General features: G+C 39.8%; 1 protein-coding gene across 1 annotated transcript in view; it reads left to right on the top strand.

The window, feature by feature from the left end:
• PDE11A (phosphodiesterase 11A) overlaps nucleotides 1-19294 on the top strand; it is a 106392-nt gene that overhangs the window by 61421 nt on the left and 25677 nt on the right. Inside the window, exons 11-14 of the mRNA XM_005520010.2 lie at nucleotides 9964-10110; nucleotides 10214-10321; nucleotides 15377-15486; nucleotides 18036-18126. Coding sequence (XP_005520067.1) covers nucleotides 9964-10110; nucleotides 10214-10321; nucleotides 15377-15486; nucleotides 18036-18126 — 456 coding nt within the window. The remainder of the gene's footprint in view (nucleotides 1-9963; nucleotides 10111-10213; nucleotides 10322-15376; nucleotides 15487-18035; nucleotides 18127-19294) is intronic.

The raw sequence follows: 19294 nt of genomic DNA, 5'->3' as shown, positions 1-19294 counted from the left end.
CAAATAATAAAGTAGTGTACTTCAGTCAGTGGCAGACTTAAAAATTTCTATTTGCAAACATTTTCAAACAGGAAGAAAAGTTTATCTTGCAAAGACTCATGCACTGGAAGTGGGCCAGCATAATTTAAAAGGTACTTCAGTGAAAGATGGTAATTTAGGAGTTCCTCAGTGTGACTTTATCATGGTTCTTTTGCCACCAATGAGGAGCAAATTATTCCCCACACAGCTGATAAGACATCCCTTGGGCTGGCCCTGTATGTGATAGCTGACTCTTCTGAGACCTGCATTCCCAACTGCTCCAGAAAGATCATTGTAGTGTTTATTTTAACCCATGAAATAAAGAAATTTTCTAAGAAATCTATAAAAATGGCATAATAGTATACATTTTAAATTATTACTTATTTATCTGTGCTTGATTTCTTCTGTAGCCCCATCAGGCTGAGAATTATAACTAGGAATTTTCTGGTTAAAAAATCAAGTTGCTTTGCACCAAACTTTACTTAGATAGAAACCTTCTAGTTTGCATTGATAATATCAATGTTAATTTTAAAATTAAAAACTTAGTTGTACTGAATTTAAAAACAGGATATTTTTTCCCTTAGAATATACCCTACAAATGGAAAAAAAATTTTTTTCTTTGTTTATTTCTGCCTTTATGCAGTGTTCCAGCTACAAGCAGTTGTTTGTCACAAATGTTTGCTTGTCTTGATTTTAAATTATTAATGGCTATATTTCTACAGGCCTTCTTTTTTCAATATTTTACAGCAAGAAAATGTCCCCCAAAGGAAGAAGGCAGTGTCCTTTAAAGGCTTTTGATATTTCCAACGAGTTGATATTAGAGCTAGAGCCTTTTTGCAAGTAAAATTCTCTAAAGAGTGGGAGACACGTTTTTCTGAGATGAATCTGTTTGGCCACTGGGTGCCATCCTTGCTCCACTTTAAGGCTGATCACCAAGCAGCATTTCTGTTAAGCTGTAAAATCCTGAAAAAATGTAATGCTAGTGCAATTTCACAACATCATAATTTCTGCGTGTGTGCATGTGGTAGAGTATGTTCCCAGCACAAGGCAGCGTGTCTTTCTTGCAGATGTCACTGAGAGACTGGAGAGAAATATCCTGATGGATTCACCCATGTTATATCCAGCAATTTTTTTTTATTTTTTTTTTTTTATTTTTAATTCCTTCATCAGCTGGTGAGAACGAGGCTGTGCTGAAAGGGCTGTTCCCACACATGAGCTTGTGAGTGACTGTGCTTCTATACAGTATTAACTTAGGCTCTGGGCTCTTTTGAATGAAAAAAATTCCCTGGATGCACACTTGTTTTCTAGATCAATTTGGGATTTATGGGCCTGGGTCATCCAAGCAAAACATTATCTAGCCTATATTATGTACAAAAATATTTGTAATTGCAGACCTGTGTAGGTTCTTTATTACACTCTTTCATTGTCTGCTCAGGGTGGCATCAGCTATTGGTTTAGTCTGGGCAAAATCCCTGACAGAGTAAATTTAGTTTCTAAGACAAATTGTGTTAGTAGTTTTGTGGGTTTATTCTTTCAAATTTAAACTGCAAACACTTTACATGTATGAGAAATAGACTATAGCACACACATCCTATCATAATCTGCCTGTGCATATAACAGCCTGCTTGGTTGCTTCAGTGTAACTCACCTACCCCTGCTTTCTCTGCTGCCACACTGTGTGTGTTCTGTCCCTGCAACAAGCTCGGGGCACACAAAAACCCCAGCCAAAAAATAATTAAAAAATCAATTTCTATGTATGGCCTTCATAAACTCTACTGTTAAGGTGATTCCAGTGTCTACTTGTGCTACCTCTGCTTTCTCTGAAGGAAACCTGTTGCTGTGAGTGAAAAGGAAAAGATATAAGCATCATAATATATACATGTATTCAAAACATGAATGTCAAGAAACAAGTGTTTATGTCTGTATTGCAGCCTTCTACCTCAAAGTAGTGATATACGAAAGCAACTTTTGTTTAGAGAAAAATTATTATTAATAATAATAAATTTATAAATTTATTTCAGTAGTATGTGGGTAGTAAATAAGGAGCTAAATAAATATAAGATTGAAGTGCCTATTATTTGTTTTTTGTTGAAAGAATGGGATCTGCACATTTTGGGTTTTGTCAAAAAGCTTGTGTTGCTGAGGCTGTGAGTTGTGTGTGAAGCAGAGGTCGTGCTGCAGTGCAGGGTGCTTGGGCTTTCTCTGCTGGGGGGCTTTGTGGAAGAAGGAGACAGTGGAGGATGTACCTTCTGCTCTGGGGAGAGGAGCTGGGCTCAGTGTTCAGCCTGCCCTGCAGAAGCCTCACATGGGGCAAGCCCTGGCTTGTGAAGCTGTAGTGAGATGAACCTCTGGTTCGGGGAGAAAACTCTTTGGGGCAGTCCTGAGTGCTCCTAGGGAGTGATTTATGGGTTCAGAATGGGACGGCTAGATTTCTTTTAAACATGCAATCAGAACTTGACAAAAAGTAAGGAAAAACAGACAAAAACATACTTTAAGGAGAATTATGGAAATGTTCTCTGTAGGATTCCTGTAAACGTACATTTTAAGGTTGAAGATGTTGTCAATGTTATTTATTGTCCACTTGACAGTATTCTGCTATAGCTGTCACTCTAGCAGGTCTGAAATAGGACTTTCTCCCCAGTGGAGCAGTAACCCCTCATACATTTGCATAACTTTCCCCACCAGCCCCTGTACTGCCAGCCTGATTTGTCACAGCTGCTCAGAAAGAAAATTCCAGTAGCTCCCAGGAAATGCCATCCAGTGCATTGTGTCCCTGCAGCACCACCATGGCCCCAGGGTGACACGGGACTGGTGGTCCTGCATGTTGGCTTTGGTGCACTGAGACCTGCTGGAGTGTGCTGGCATCACAAAAATAGTGTGCTAGCAGTGCACGTGCCATTGTGGCTCTGGTGGGACTTTCAGGTGTTCTGGATTTGGGGTTTTTTTAGTGTCTGATCTTGGGAACCCTTCACTTTTTCCACATGCTCTCTTCCACCGTGTGCCCAACTGAGAGTTGCAGGGCACAGTTTGGGCTGTTTGTCCCCAAATGTGTGAGTTCCCCCCTATGCCTTCACATCCTGTCCACCGTGAGAAGAACCTGTCTCTGCTCCTTCTACCCTTAATCGTGTTTTTCCTCTTCTCAGGCCTCAGAGAAGGAGCTAGAACTTTTCCTCCACTTTCTGGGTTGGAAAAGGCTACATCGTATCCCACTTTCCTCACCCTCCCAAATTTACAGGCGTGTAGAGGGGGGGTCAGTCCGCATTACCCATTCTGCTCTTCATGGGAGTAACAAAGCTGACTTTTTTCCACCAAAACCAAGTAAACCTTTGTGGGAAATGGCAGCCTGACACTTTTGTAGTGTAGAGAAATAGTTGCCCTAGGTTTGCTGCTTGTGTTTGTTTGAAATTCTGAAACAGAGACTGAATAGACCCTTTTGTACAAACTTCTCATCTGCAGTGATGGTCATAAAAACTCGACAGTTGCTAGCCTGCAGTATGTGACACACTGGTTCTTTCCTAATCACCATCAGCCAAAAGGACGTGAACGCTCCACAGCGCGCCTTGGGAGATCATTGTGTCCAATGTGCATGCCCTGTAAAACTCCAGCCCTAGGCTGCTGTGGTTATGGACTTTGGCCTTAAGAATAATAGATGCCTAGACCATTAATTGTTTTTGTTTTATGCCTCTGTTCTTTTAAAATCAAAATTTCTTGTTCCTTTTATAGACTGCCATATATTTTGTTTCTGTGTACTAGAAAACAACTCTAGCATCAAGGGTTGATTTTTAGTAACATAAAATAACATCTTTTGTGTCTATTATAGTTTGTAGCAAAATTTTATGTAATTTTTATCTCTGAAATGTATTATTTCTTTTTTATGGATCCAAATTTCAGAAAGCAGTATGTTCAGATAGGATTGATTGACTGATTAGAAATACTCAAAATGCTTTTTGCTTTTTAGCTGTAATTCTGGGGCTAGCTTTGGAAATAGCACGTGTAACACTGTAATGACATACCTTTCCTTGCCCTTTTAAAATGAAAATTATAAAAGACAAATCCTTTCCTCAGACACATACTATTTTATCTCAAAAACAGAAGGTAAATACTTTTGTCCTAAGCCCACACATAATGATAATAAAAAAAAATCCTAAATGCTATATTTAATAGTGATATATTGCTTAATGGCTACTTTTCTTGTTCTGATAGAAGCAGATTAAATATCTTTCCTAATGCTGTGAAGTTTCTCTTATAATTAAAAGGAATACTAGCATCATACTAAGCAGTAGTTATGTTTGGTAAATGGTCAAACCAAACACAACTTTTGGAAACAAGTCCAAATACAACTTTCTTTGTTCTATGTTTCATGTCTAAAGTACATGTTAAGCTGTTCATTTGCCATTCAAAGGTGGAGCAGTTGCATACATATACATATATATACATACACATACATATACACACTTCAGCTGCAGATCTTGAAGCTGGATGCACATCCTGCATTATTCTTGGTTTACAGATGTGAAACTTACACTAAATCAAAGAATGACCTTTTCCAGCAAAGGGCTCAGACACCTACTGTTGGACTTGGGGCAGAGTTTGGGCATTTGATTTCACAATTGCAATCGTCTGTTTATCTGTGGGGTTTATCTGAGGAGGTATAAAATACACAAATCCTGTTCCACCATGCCTTTCATCCAACAATTGTTTGTATATAAGACATTCACAGAGACTGGGACATCGAAGGAATTTGGTAGATCAGCTGCAAAGTGTGTTTATCTGGCAGCATGAGGTTTCCTTGGGGCAGGCACATAGGACTGGTTGGTCTCAAAAACTCTCTCCAAACTAAGCAAGGCTGTGTTTCTGGGTGATTTCACTATTGAAGGCAGAGCAATGGTCCTGTAATAATCATGTTAAAAAATTATTAGAATCAAAATCAAGAGGAAAATGCACATATTTAGTGTATTTTAATAAGTAATTAGTAATTTTCATACCCACTCCCCTTTACAGTAAATATTGTAAAATTCCCTTTTAATGTCATTGTCCTGCCTCTGCTTCAGTTGGTCATTGAAAAAGACGTGCAGTGTTGTGAAGGGCAAAGAGTTGCCATCCACAGTCTCCAGTAACAGATGGAGGCCTTTAAAAGCCAGTTTGCTCTGGGCATTGAACATGCCGGAGCTGCAACATTTGATTCTTTCTCTTTTGGAGAGAGTAAATGTGTCAGGCTGGAATATAACAGGCTTTGGTCTTCCATGGCTATGAAGAAGTACAAAATCTGTCCACTGCTGCTAATAACTGACTATAAAGATATATTTTAAAAGATGCCTGCCTGCAGCTATAAATATAAGCAAGTATTTTAGAGGCCTTTATATATGAAAAGAACTTTTCACAAATAAAAATCTTTGCCATCAGAATATGATGTATTCTAAATGGCTTCATGGAATCATAGAAGGTTATGTGAGAGATAATGAAGGCATCACATTTAAATATTCTTCACTTTGATATTTTCTCTTCAGCTTTTGATGATCATCCTTTAAGGTTTTTCAGATCCTAATCTTCTGAGAGATATTTGAGATGAAGAGATACTTGAAAAGGCAATTTTATTTCTTCTGTGTGTTTCATGTTGTCTGGAGCTCCTGTTTCACTCCAGAGTGTACATGAGGTCAGATCCTGACCTGCTATTCGAATAGTATGTGGACTCTGGACTCTAACAGTGCCTCTGGGATTTAAGATGTACACCACATAATTTTGCCATCCTTTTGCTACACTGGGACATGTATTTCATGAGCTATCTTTATATGTGTTAGATATAATCAAGTTTCTTGTTACTTCTTTCCATCAGCCTGGCAGTACTTTGATGAGGAAACCTTGCTGATCGTTCCACATGCCACTGTAAATAAGGCTATGCAAAAAGTGGACTACATTCAGTAAGGGGAAGTTGCTGTTTCAGAGCAGCTCTGGTATCACATAGGAAGGAAGCTGAGTATATAAAATGGCAGAATGTACCTTATTCTTAAACAAAGCCATACTAACATACTTATCAGTATGTTTCAAAATACTTTCTTTGCATAATATGCACTGTCTTATCCTCACAGGTACTAAAACTGAAGTACAGAAATTTTAAGATGACATGGCAAAGTAGGATGTCAATGTCTTCTGTGTTTAGCTGGACTGCTACCATGGTAGGACACATTTTACAAAGGAAGAATGTCAGCTTCTTTACATCTGATTTTATGACATTATCAAATATGGATACAGAAGATTGTGAAGAATATGCTACTAGATGACTTAGTGCAAAATCATTTAGTGAGGCTTTATTCATCCACAGGAGCCCAAAGACTTATTAATACTGAACCAAAAATGTCATTTTTCTGTTCCCATAGGCTATCTCTTTTATAGTGGCCAGAATTGTGATTGTGTGATGAAAGCCACTTTGATGTTCCACATGTTTTGACCATAAGAGGGTCATTAATGACACGACCTTTTGTGCTGGCTGATGGAAACTAAGGCTCAACCAGTCCCTTGTCTCTTACCTGTTCACCAATAATGAGCAGGCTGTGATAGAATTTATGTGGTAGCAAAGAACAATGAGGAAAGGAGAATCTATCTCCAATCTGAATGGTGTACAAAGGTGCTTTTCCTCCTTCCTGTATTCATTCCACCCTATTCCATGCATGCCTGAGTATGGAGTAACCACAGATCTTATCCTTATGCTCATTTGGAGGCATGACATCCTCTTTTTCAAGCTACCTATGACTGACAATATTTTCCCTGGCAACTCCCGAGCTTGTATTTTATTAGGCAAGACCAGTTCCCTTCTGTGTGTTCAGCCAAACCTGGTTCCTTTCAAGACAAATTTTTGTGTTAGTACTGGGGGTATGGAAATGTCACCAGAGGAGGAACATCTGGCTTTAACTTACCATAAGCTCATGGAAGAGTCGTGAATTTTCCTCAGGGTTACAAAGAGCATTGAAATTGCTTGATTCACAGGGTAAAAAGATTCCAGAGCAAAATATTCTTAAGTGTTTTTAGAAAGGAGAAATTCAGCTTCCAAATGTTAAAAAACCCATAGCCTTTTAAGTGATTCTAAATCACTGCAGTGCTTTAAAAAACAATTTCACTGTAACTTGAATTTTAATTGCCTGCCCTTTCCTTTTGCTGTCATGGTACTTTCATCCTCTCTGTTTTCCTGAAAGAGAGTGTTGTTATTGCTATTTATTTTAAGAAATCCACTGAAATTTTTCCTGCAGCCCTGCAAAATTTCAGGGAGGGCTATGTTTTAGTATTCTGCATTACTAACTTTTTTTATATCTCTGTAATTAAAAAAATGAAGTTTTAATGACTGTTCTCCTCTAAACCCTGGACTTCTGCATTTCTAGCCTAAGAAGCTGAGGATAGTCAATGCCAGGTGCAGCTAGAATATTGCTGCAGCCCCACAACATATCATTTTTTTTAACATTATTCAAATTAGGCTCTGCACTCATAATTCTGTTGTTTCCTTTATTGCTGTTGTAAAGCAAATGGTTCTTTTATACAAATGTTATCTCCTGGCTATTAATTCAGCAGTTATTTTGGATTATGGCACTCCTGTTAAATTTAGGAATGTAAAACCTCATAAATATTTAAAAGTTTCAGACTGACGTGGGAAGAAATAGTTTCTGACTTGCTTTGCTAATATCCTGTTGTTCAATTTATAATAGATTTGGAATATATTGTTATTTCTCCACTGTTTGACAAACGGGAAGACAATTTTAGTTGAGCAACTGCTTCAAGTGTTCTACCTTGAATTGCAACAGGCTGATAAAAGTGTTGGTTTCCAGAAAAAATAACAAGGAAAAGATCTGCTTTTCTTTAAGAGGCAAAAAACTCTGAAAACATTAATTAGATCCCACTTCAAAGTTAATGAAAATGCAGCAGTAGCTTTGTAAAGATTGTTTTGATAAACAATTTCAAGAAGGTCTACTCACAATCAAGGGCTTCTCTTTCAGCTTGTTATTTAAGCTTTCATTTAAGGAGCATGATTTATAAATGTGTTTCTTCCCAAAAAGAGATTATATTGAGTCTTATTTCTGTCCAGTGAGCGTGTTCATAGAGTTAATATTAACATCCAGTATCCCCCAAGTCTTTGAAGGATAACTGAATGACTAAAAAGTCATAAATTTTGTAAGATTGCTGAAGGTCTGGACAGCACAGTCTCTGGGACAGCATTCCTGCTTCACACCTAACCATATTTTCTTTATTTACTTATCTTGGAAGTATTGACATAGTTTCTCAGATCTTAAAGGGTGTTAAGGTGTAACTCCTGTTGGGATCATCTAGAAGTATTCCAAACATTTTGGTGTTTACTCAAAAAAAAGATGTCAATTGATTCAGCCTGGATATGTATGTTAGCAGATAACTGAGCGTGCAGTTAACAGAACTTGCATTTCTGTTGGCATGCTCCAGAGGCTCTTAAGCTGTGTCCTGGGATGACACTTGACTTGATGGGTTTGCTGTATTTCTTGTGTCAGTTTAACTCCTTGGCACAGTGCCATGACTTTCTGAGGTACTGGTGTGCTCTACTGGGTACAGAACCAAAAATACTTTTCTTCTACTTAGCATGTAAATTAAAAACACTATGTTAATACTATTTTATGACAGGTCTACACCATCTTGTCTTATGTGGTATAGCTACATCTCTGCATAAAGTAATTGTTGAGGTGGCACGTTGTCTTCAGCCAAAAGATTTTACATAATTTCATAGTTTATTTACATTATTTACATAATGTTCATTCACATAATTTCAGTAATTTGTAGTTAGAGTGCAGTATTTCAAAACAAAAGTTTTCAAAAAGGAAACTATGGAGTAGTCATGTTCAACAGTCAAGTTGAACTTTCATTACAGTTGCATGAACTAATTGGTATTTTATGCAAGTGTGTAACTGGATTTTCCACAGCTGTCTCCATGTGATTTTAACTAACTGAGTGTTGTCCAGCTCATAGCCTGTGTGCTGGATCCAGCCCCTTTGAGAGGCTCCTACCTGACCCATCACCTTCTCACTGCAGGAGGGGTCAGATGCTCCTTCAGTGAATGCACCCCCTGCACCTGCCCTCTCTAGAGGGATGAGCAGCAGGTCTGCAGGGGCGTAAGGAAGGTGAAAGAAGCCTGGGAGGTTTGTCAGCACCTCTGCCCAGCTCATGCAGGTGCTGCCACTGAGCAAGCCACAGCACATCTGTGTGCTCAGCTAAATACATCAGCCTGTCTGGCAGACATTCCTTTATTTGTGTGTGCAAGAGCAGCTCATTCCTCCCTTACAAACAGAAGTCCCTGTTACACAGACAAAGCAAAATGTAAGGCTTTTTTTTTTGCTGTTGCTTTATCGACTTACTATGTAATCAGCATGTTGAAAATTAAATTATTTTATTTTCCTTTGGAGAGTACTTCTGCTAGACATTTCTTGTATTCCACTTTCTCTGGTTCCTTGTGTTTGTAGTGAACAGTGTAAAGCAAAGGGCACTTGTGTGCTTATGATTGTGAAGGCATTTGGATGAAGAAATTCTGCAGAGCAGTATATTTACTTTGCATTTCTAAATGGTAGCAATTAAAACTCCCAGCTTCTGGCTATCCAGATGTTTCTTGCATTACAGCACTGTAATTTGCATTGGAATATATTGGGTTACTGCAGTGGCTGTAAAGTGGTCAGCCTTCAGTCTAAATGCTGTATCTGGGCTCCAGTTGGGATGGTGAACATATTTCCTGCTCATACCAGGTTCTTCTCCTTCCCACTGTTCCCACACTCTGTTAGCTTGACATGTTTGTGTTTCTCAGATGAAGACTTTTACTGCTCAGCATTTGAATCAAGCAGGGGATGTATTGGCAGGTCAGAACTGATGTACAGTTTGTTTCTTGTAAGAGTGGAAAAAAGGAAAAAAGACTGAAGTTTTGAATCAGAAATTTCCCTTTGGCATTTTCAGGCAGCAAACATCCCTCTGGTGTCAGAGCTTGGCATTGACGATATCCATTTTGATGACTTCTCACTCGATGTGGATGCCATGATTACTGCAGCCCTGCGGATGTTCATGGAGCTTGGAATGGTTCAGAAATTTAAAATTGACTACGAGGTAACCATCTGCGCTGCAAATATCTGCTGCTTTTGTCTTGGCACTGCTCTGTCCATTTGTACACATTTAGTAGCCCTGCTACAAATTGTACTTTTAATTTCAGACGCTGTGTAGGTGGCTTTTGACGGTGCGGAAGAACTATCGAATGGTTTTGTATCACAACTGGAGGCACGCTTTCAACGTCTGCCAGCTGATGTTTGCCATGTTAACTGTGAGTATCCAGCTACTCAGCCCCACAAGAGCTTTTAATGACACATTGCCTAACCTGTCTAAACATTTTCCAGCTTTCAATTTCTTTTCTAGTTATTATGCTACTCATTTCCAATAGCAAAGCAGACAGAACTTATTCAACTTAAGGCAGCACATATTTGGCAAAGCCTTATAGTGTTTTAGTGACTGTGATATCATAGGCACATTAAAGTGACTGAAAACAGATGGCAGTATTGGAGTGCTCTTGTTATTACAGATCTTGATCTTACAAAATATTTTTCTTTTGGAAGTCTTTGATTTGACATTTATTTCAAACTCCTAATTGGGAAGTACAAAACTAAGGATTAGAATCCCAAAGTATTTATTATGTTGGTATTTATTATATCTCCTTATCCAGCTTCATCTAAATAGTTTTAGAAGGTACTGCCTCAAAACATTTGAAAATCATCTTCCAGCATCGTGATCTAAGTGAATCTCGAGTCTCCACTGGACACTGTTAACACTTAAGGGTTTTACTAGCAGTGATCTCCAGCAGTACCTGTAGCTCCTTTCAGCATACAAGTACATTCTGCTGAAATTTCAAGTACATTCTGCTGGAAGTAGCACTGCTAACATACTAGAACAAGTATACTGCTCTCTGTCCCTACCCCACAGAAACCTCACTGCATGAAACAACCCTTATTTGGCTAGATCATTCTTGTAAATGTACCAATAAAATCTCAGGGGTCCTGGATGCCAGAACTTGGTGTGTTGGGCAAGAAAAAAAACCTCTGACTTCTTCTGGCTTCACCCCTAGCAGGTGAAGATGTTCTAGTGCTCGGTCCATCCCAGCAGGGTGGATGTGTTTCTGTGAGTGTTGCTGGATGTCTCATACACCATGAGACAAAGGAAAGGAAGACGTGCAAAGAGAACGGCCACCTCTTCCTCTGGGCATGAGGCTGCTCAGCTGTGCAGAATCAGCACTGTTTCAGCAGGCACCTGCTGATGCTCTCTGAGGAAATTTGGTGGTAATGCCTGGGTGTTGGTAGTTTTTATGGTTTTATAAAATTGACGTGCTTCCCCCCCCCCAGTTTTAGAAAAAGGAAAAGCATTTTACTCAGAGTATGGGGAAAGGCGGGCAGCGCGGCTGGGTGTGAATTACAGTAATTTCTGCCAGAGGCTGCCGTGGCGGGGAGCCCCCAGCCCCAGCGCTGACACCCCTAGGTGGAGCTCCGAGGCCAGGTTTGCGGCGTGATGCTCTGCCGGTGGCACCGGGCACCTCCATCCATCCCGGCCAGCGGTGACACCGGGCACCTCCATCCCTCCCGGTGACACCGGGCACCTCCATCCATCCCGGTGACACCGGACACCTCCATCCATCCCGGTGGCACCAGGCACCTCCATCCCTCCCGGTGGCACCGGGCACCTCCATCCCTCCCGGTGGCACCGGGCACCTCCATCCCTCCCGGTGGCACCGGGCACCTCCATCCCTCCCGGTGACACCGGGCACCTCCATCCATCCCGGTGACACCGGACACCTCCATCCCTCCCGGTGGCACCGGGCACCTCCATCCGTCCCGGCCAGCGGTGCCCGCGCTGGGGCCAGCAGGGAGGAGTCATGGCACTGCTGCTCCAGCAGCCACCAGCCGCCTGCCCGGCCGCCTCCGCCAGATGCTGACAGTGGCTCTCACAGCGACATTTCAGAATCCTTTCAGCACAGGGATGAAGCTGTCTGTGAGATGTGATCGGGCATTTTTAAGCCGAGTTCGTTTCCTTGCCCACGCCCCTGGTAATAAACGGAGTGAGCAATTCCACGTGCAGGGCTGGATGTGAGCGGCCACAGCACTGCAGTCTCCACACATCCCACCCAGCTTTGCTCTGGCTCTGGCTGAGACCAGAATAAGTTCAGGTGTGTGATCTGTTTGGTCTGCTCCCCCTTCCTGATACACAAAGATTCATTTTGTGCAAAAATAAAAGACACAAAAGAGAGACTTGAGATTAGTAATAATACAGGGTTTGCTCTTACTGCATTTGTCTTGGGGACTCCATCCAAGTTAGAATGTGCCTTCTTTTTTCACTGGTAAAAAGGGGAAAATTCTTTGACAAACCCTTTGAAGGGCTTAGCAGGGCCCTTCTCTGCCAGTCAAGAAGGAACTGCTTTGTGCAGTTATTGCACCTTATTTCTGATTTCTCCATGATAGTCAGCAATATAGACTGCCCCACAAATAGAAACCAGTAATTTTATTTTAGGGCATTTTATTTAGGGCATTTTCAGGTAGGATTTACCATAGCATAGTGATGTCTAACCTGTAATGCAGTAGCCTCTAAGGGCCCCACCACACTCCTACTGAATGCACAAAGAAAATTCAGCTGTGTTGAACAAGCCAAACAACAGAAATTCAATGAAGAGTAAACCATTGTTTCACTCCTGGTAAACTCAGCCTTTTGCATATCTAAAGCACGTTCCTGTATATCTGAGTATGTATTTTCTCTCTCCTGAACAATCAGAAGCCCAGTTCTGCAAGCCATAGTTCTGTATTTCAGACACCCAGGAATTCTGAAGACAAGCACTGCAGCAAGGCTGCTCCTGCAAGTTAAGGGAGTACAAAAGAGTAAAACCCCAGACTTCATTATCAGTGCCTTTGCCAGCACAGTTCACATTGATACTTATTTCAAAGGGCAAAAATGAACAAGTAGGCAATACCAAATTAAAATCCCATCTGGTGTGCTAATAACAAAACATATAGATGTGGGGCAAGGTATAATGAATGCAATTCATTTCCTCAGATGAAAGAATGACCTCCATAACTCACTGGAGACTCTGCCACTCATGAGTTATGGGTCATTCCTTTTCTGGTGAAAATAAATTTTACTGCACCACCATCTATAGCCATGTTTGTTTTTTTTTTTTTCTCTTGTAAATTCAGAAATGGGGAAATGTAATCCTCTGTTTACTTGCATTATGTTCAAAGAAGATATTCTCTTACTGTAGTATTGTTTTAAATGAAATGGTTTTTACTATATGACATATACTATATTTCTTTCATATATTCAGTGACAAGACTTTTCATTAAATAAAATGTGGCATTTATTTTTGAGATATTGCTACTGTTAGTGAATTCCTTAATTGGTTTCCCTGCATTTGCAATACAGTCTGAATCTTTGAATTTAATCAGAGGTTGGATTACAATAAAGAATATTTATTACAACATCAATTTCATATTATAAAACTTCTCATTTAACTTATTTTAACTTAGCCATGAATATTTTCTCTAGACTGAAACTTGACATATGGTGTGTTGTCAGTTACAAACTATTTTAATCCCTTTTTATCAATAGACACTATTATCAACATTTTATCAATAAATATGAAAAACTATTATTGTTTGTTATACAAGAGCTATGTTAAAAAAATAAAAAGAGAAAACACTTTTTAGAGGATTTTTTCTATTTGGGTAGAAACTAAAACAAAAGCAGTGCCACTAGAAATCAGGTGAACCTCTTTCCTAATATTCAAGTTATTCTGTACACTGGTGGATTCAACACAAAATTAATTAATCTCTTTTTTCTTCATACTTGATAATCTTTTCTCCTGTATAAACTTTAAGCAATTATAAAGGCTTTGTAGCAAGTCTTTCACTTCCTCAATTCCCACTGAAGTGCATTCCTGAGCACTTGGGGGGGGCCTGGTTCCCTGTACTGCCTAAGCATTAACTGTGGCCACATTTCAGACTGTCTAAACAAGAGGATACTTAGATTTGAATGTGCATTTCTCTAAGCAGAATTTGTGGTCTTCGGGGTGAAAAGCAGAGCTTTCACAGAGTATTGCAGCAATTAACTGGTGTTCCTGAGTGTAAGTTCCTACCAAGGAAGGGCAACCACTGTATCACTTAAACCCTCTTCTTGCCCTCTCTCTTATGGGTGAAATTATGCCCCTTGGAAAACCAATGAAATTTGGGAATTCTTACATGGTGTTAGCGTTCAGCCTTGGTTTGATCCTCCAATACAAATGTATTTAGTATTTCTTGTATGTAGTTTCCTTTCATGCTAACTAGACCATGTGGCTAACTGAGGAGTGTCACTGGAGACTGGCTCTGTGAAAAGACAAGTGTTATGATTTTCCAGCCCAGCCAGTCGTTTTTGCAGGCACTATGCCCTTCTTCTGAAGAACCAGGTTGTTTCTGCCGTGGGTAAGAGGTACAGCACCGACAAGGTGGTGTCCCACAGAGGCTCTAGCACCTCGTCCAGACAGGATCTGCTCAGGATGCTTGAGGTTAGGAAGTGTCTTCTCTCTGACATGAGCCCATTCAGGCAGGAAGACTGCTATGACAAGTATCCAAGAGGAGAAACATAGTGGTGAAAAAATGTTTTTAGGATTAACTCCCCCATTCACATAGTCATGTCTGAGCTGCTTGTAGGGAATTTCATTGCATCTGTTTTTAAATGCCTCTCCCAAATTCAAGTGGGTATCTGCAGCCAAAATATGCCATTTGAGACATTTCCTCTCTAAATCATGCCACTTCATTTTACTGTGCCAGATTTTAAAAAAATCTCCTAATAGTTCATAACAGTTCCACAGAGTATATTTTTATCTGTGTTCTTTAAAAGATCTTCCAACCAAACATGTCAGCTATCTCTGACAGTAGGAATTGACTAAGATAGTCATCTCAGGATTGAAGAAATCTTTCTAAGTACTTCTCTAAAAAATAATTTTAAAACTTTATCCGTTTAGTTTGGGATTTTTATTTCTCTGATAGAAAATTCCAGTTCCTGTCTCAGTTTGCAGTTACTGGTATTTGTTTTCAGCTCCTTTTGCCTTTAGTGCCTCCTGGGTAGCAGAGAAATGGCATGCTGGAAATGCAACAAAGAGATAATAACAGATCACTCCAAGGACATTATCTATTCTGCTAACCATCTGACATACAGCAGGGAATAGAATATGACAATAAAGCATTTATCTTCTCCTTACTGAAACATTCATGGTATCAAAACAAAGTTGACTGTTACTGGATGGACTAACATTACTTATCCCTTTTGCTACTGGTAGTTACAGTTGCTATTTTTTTTCCGCTCTCAGACTGCAGGATTTCAGGAGATTCTAACTGAAATTGAAATTTTAGCTTTGATTGTGGGATGCTTATGTCATGACCTTGACCACAGGGGAACCAACAATGCCTTCCAAGCCAAGTAAGCTTTCTAATTCTTACTATTTTAATTTGGTTTTCTTCCACAGGAGAGCAAAAGGTGACCAGGATGAAGAATGAAACATTAATTTCAAGCCTTCTAGGCCAAGGCCAAGTACTCTTATTCCTGTGTGTAGTGAGGGACTATCCATCTTTATCATTCTCTGTTCCTTTAAGTAATTGCTGGCTTGTCCTTTGTAGCTGGCTGTTGAACTGACACCACATATTGAAATGTGGTGCCAAAACTTGATGTTCTTTTCAGGCTCAGCTATTATTGATTGTGGTTTTCAACCCAGGAAGAACCTAAATTGTCTGTCTGGGTTCTTCTTGCTGACTGGGGTGCATGACATTAAGCAGAACATTTTTCTGCTGTTGCAAAGAAAATAAGTGAAACTGAAATAATGCTTGCAATGAAACCATGCTGCTGCCCCCAGGCACAGCGAATTAGAAGTAGGTTTGTAGAAGGTTTAAGGGTGGTACTTCTTACTGTGTAGGTAAGGGACCTCCTTAGACTAAGGTCAAATTCATTCCAAAATCTGTGTTCCCTGAGAATAGGAGGGACAACAGAAAATGTCCCCAGCAACATCCTGGCCAAGCTGTGAAATAAAGCTGCCAGACACAGAGATTCAAATCCCATGTTGTTTTCTTCACTCCCCATTTCCTCTACAGTCAGAATACGAGGCCCCAAGGCATTCCTGTCCTGCAGATCCCAGTGTGCATTTGTAGCTTTTTCTGTTCTGCCTTACTGCTAATCCTCCAGTGTGATGGGGGAGTGGTCAAATGGTTGTCCAGCAATATTTGAAAGGCAGAGTGATGTTGTATTAGCCTATTTTGTCCTACCTTTTGCAAAAGTACTCTGCTGCAATGTGTGTATGCACAGGCTGCTGCTTTTCTGGGGGCAAGTTGCCTCAGTGACCATCACTCAAACTGATGTTTCTGATGTTCACTAAGCTGCCATTTCCTGAGGTATTGGTGTTGCCATACAATCTCAATGAAACAATGACACTGTCTGGATCTTCAATCACCATAGCAGGGAAAATCAATTGCAGAGCTCAAAAGACAGAGCTTGTGGTGCAAAGGTTACCAAGGGCTGCTAGATGCCTTTTTGCAGCTGAGTCTTGAAGAGAATCAAAACAGACGAGACAAATGGGAAGGAAGCTCAGCTGATTGATGTTTATGTTCCTAATTTACAAAAACGAGACCTAAGATTTACATCTTGGCCATTTTAGGCTCTGATTAAGTTAACCACTTCTCTGCTGTACCATTACACAAGAGTATCTTTTGTGCAGAGGGATGGCTGAGTTAAAGGTACAGGGTTCAGCATTAGACTGCTATCACTCATACTTGTTTGACAGCAGAGTACGGAGAGGAGGCTACCATTTTACGACTCCATAAAGAAACTGCTGAAGACATTTAATGAAAGACAAACATTACCACACATGTATAAAACATCCCTGAAAACAGAAGCTGTAGTTTTCATAACGCTAACTATGATTTATTCCTCTAACCGGACATAAATTTAAGCATCACATTTTCCTATTTTATCTTCGGTGTCCAATACTGCTGTTCTGTATGATGAAAGTTCAAGAGGTATATGATGGAGGCAATATCACAGTTGTCTCAAATGGCTCTGTTATATATGTCAACATCACATTCTCTAGGGATGATGTTTCCTGGACATCTTTTTCTCTCATATAGCTGCTTCTGATAATTAAGTATCAGTACTGTGCTGTTTTATGGTATATGCTCCTAGGAGACTCCTTCTGTCTCTAGCATAATCTCTTATTCTCATTTCTTTGGAAAGAAAACCCATCTTGTCACTTTAGGCTGGGTCCCAGAAGTGAAGTACTTTGCCTGAACTACTTTGGTACTTGGTGTACAGTGACCATTCTGACAATCCAGTCCCATTCTCTGCACTTCCCAGCAGTTTGCAATTTTATAATATTATTTCGGATATTTTTGTCCTTTAAACATAGAAAACCCACCTACTCTGTGTATTTTGAATCTGATTTTGGTCTAGACAATAAATGTGTAGAGAAAATACATTCTAGAGATATTCTAAGCTTCTATATTCACTGCTCTCGCTAGTGGTTTTTGTTTACCTTAGTATTTGCAGTCGGGTTTTTTGTTGTTGTGTTTTGGGGTTTTATTTCAAGAGTTTGTAGTTGCCCACTGTAAGCCCTCATGCTTATGTCTATTAAGAATTAAAAATAAAAGGTAGCAGGGGAACAGCCAATCCCATCTCGAGGACATTAACGTGTGTCTTTACTGCGCAGTTCTGTGTCTGTGCTGTTGCTGAGGCACTTTGAAAGCTGCATTACAAAATTTCTTGTAGTTCCAGAAAAATCTTTAGCCAGCTGGCAATATTTAGCAAAGTCTGGAACATATATGCTTTGTATCTGGATTTAAATTAGTATTTTAATCTCATCAGCTGTTTTAAGTGAGGTTGCTTAAGTGGAGGTGGAGTGACGTGCTTTTGTCACTAAATTGTCTCTGTAACCTGCATTGTAAGCAGACGAGCAGGATTTGTTGACTTCTCATGTTCTGTTTCAGGAGTGGATCAGCCTTAGCTCAGCTCTACGGCACCTCTGCTACCTTGGAGCACCACCATTTCAATCATGCTGTCATGATTCTCCAAAGTGAGGTACAAAAGCATTACTATTAATCTCACTGTAAGCTGTTGGGCAGTTTCAGCTGGAGAAAGGAAATACCATGTACAGTACCTTTTTAATGCCCTCTCCTTGAAGAATTATTTATTGGTTACCACAAAGGTCACATCTAGCACCAAATTAAAAAACTACAAATGCTGATCATAGAGCCCAGAGATTGTATCTGTCTCAACCAGCAAGGGGCAAGGAGAATACATCCTAATCATATTGTCAGCTTTTCTCACTCTTCTTACATATATCCTGCTCAGTGGTTTATAGGTGGCTGAAACAGTTGCTTACCTTTCCCCACAGGTGTCATATTCAGAGTATCAGAGCCATCCTTTTACTGCACCAATTTAATTTCTTTGGCAGCCTTTCTGTAATCAGTATTTTTATGATTTTTCCATAATTTAATACACTATTTTTAAAAACTAAAGTCACTAATATCATGCTGTCCAAAGTATATTAATTGCTTTGCAAATAGCTGTGAAGACATAGCTCTTGCCCAGAATATCTTGCATGTAACACTATACAGCATATACTACACTATGTATTTAATAACTGAGAGAAGTGGAAGGATGGACATGGAGTCCTTTCAAAACAATGGATACATTTTCTTAATTTACAGAGATTGGTGGCAAAAAAATGCATTCAGTAAATATAAAACCAAAACTGCTGTTCGTGCAGCACAATTGGATACCATAGCCTGATCTGCAGTTACTTCTGAAGAGATCTGGAATGGCTCATGATCACAGACAAGTGGGAATGGCTTTACCTCTGTGTACACAGCCAGGGAGATTTGTCACAGAACTGCATCTTTAGTGTTCAGTTTCCTGATGTTATATTTAAAAAGTAAACATAGGAAAGAAGAGCACCAGCATGAGATTTAAACAGCTCAATCCATTTAGCCTTGGCCAGCTCGTACGAAAGGTGATACTAGGAATTAAATGGCTCCTTATACTGCCAGGGAAAGGTGTACCAAAAAGCAGCATTTGAATGTGAAACAGATTGGTTCAGAATAAGAAAAAAGGAAAGCTGTTTGGGTGGGGGGTTTTTGTTGGTTTTTTCCTTATACTTGTGACACCGTTGAGCCTCTAGAAGAAGCTTTTCTGGAAAACAGTGAGTTCTCTGGTTCCTGAAATCATTATCATTGAATGTCTCAGG

Source organism: Pseudopodoces humilis, chromosome 8, assembly GCF_049639895.1.
Source record: "Pseudopodoces humilis isolate 2021_Gansu_Grassland_sample_001 chromosome 8, ASM4963989v1, whole genome shotgun sequence".
Lineage (NCBI taxonomy): Eukaryota > Metazoa > Chordata > Aves > Passeriformes > Paridae > Pseudopodoces > Pseudopodoces humilis.
This window is presented reverse-complemented; position numbering and strand designations above follow the sequence as displayed.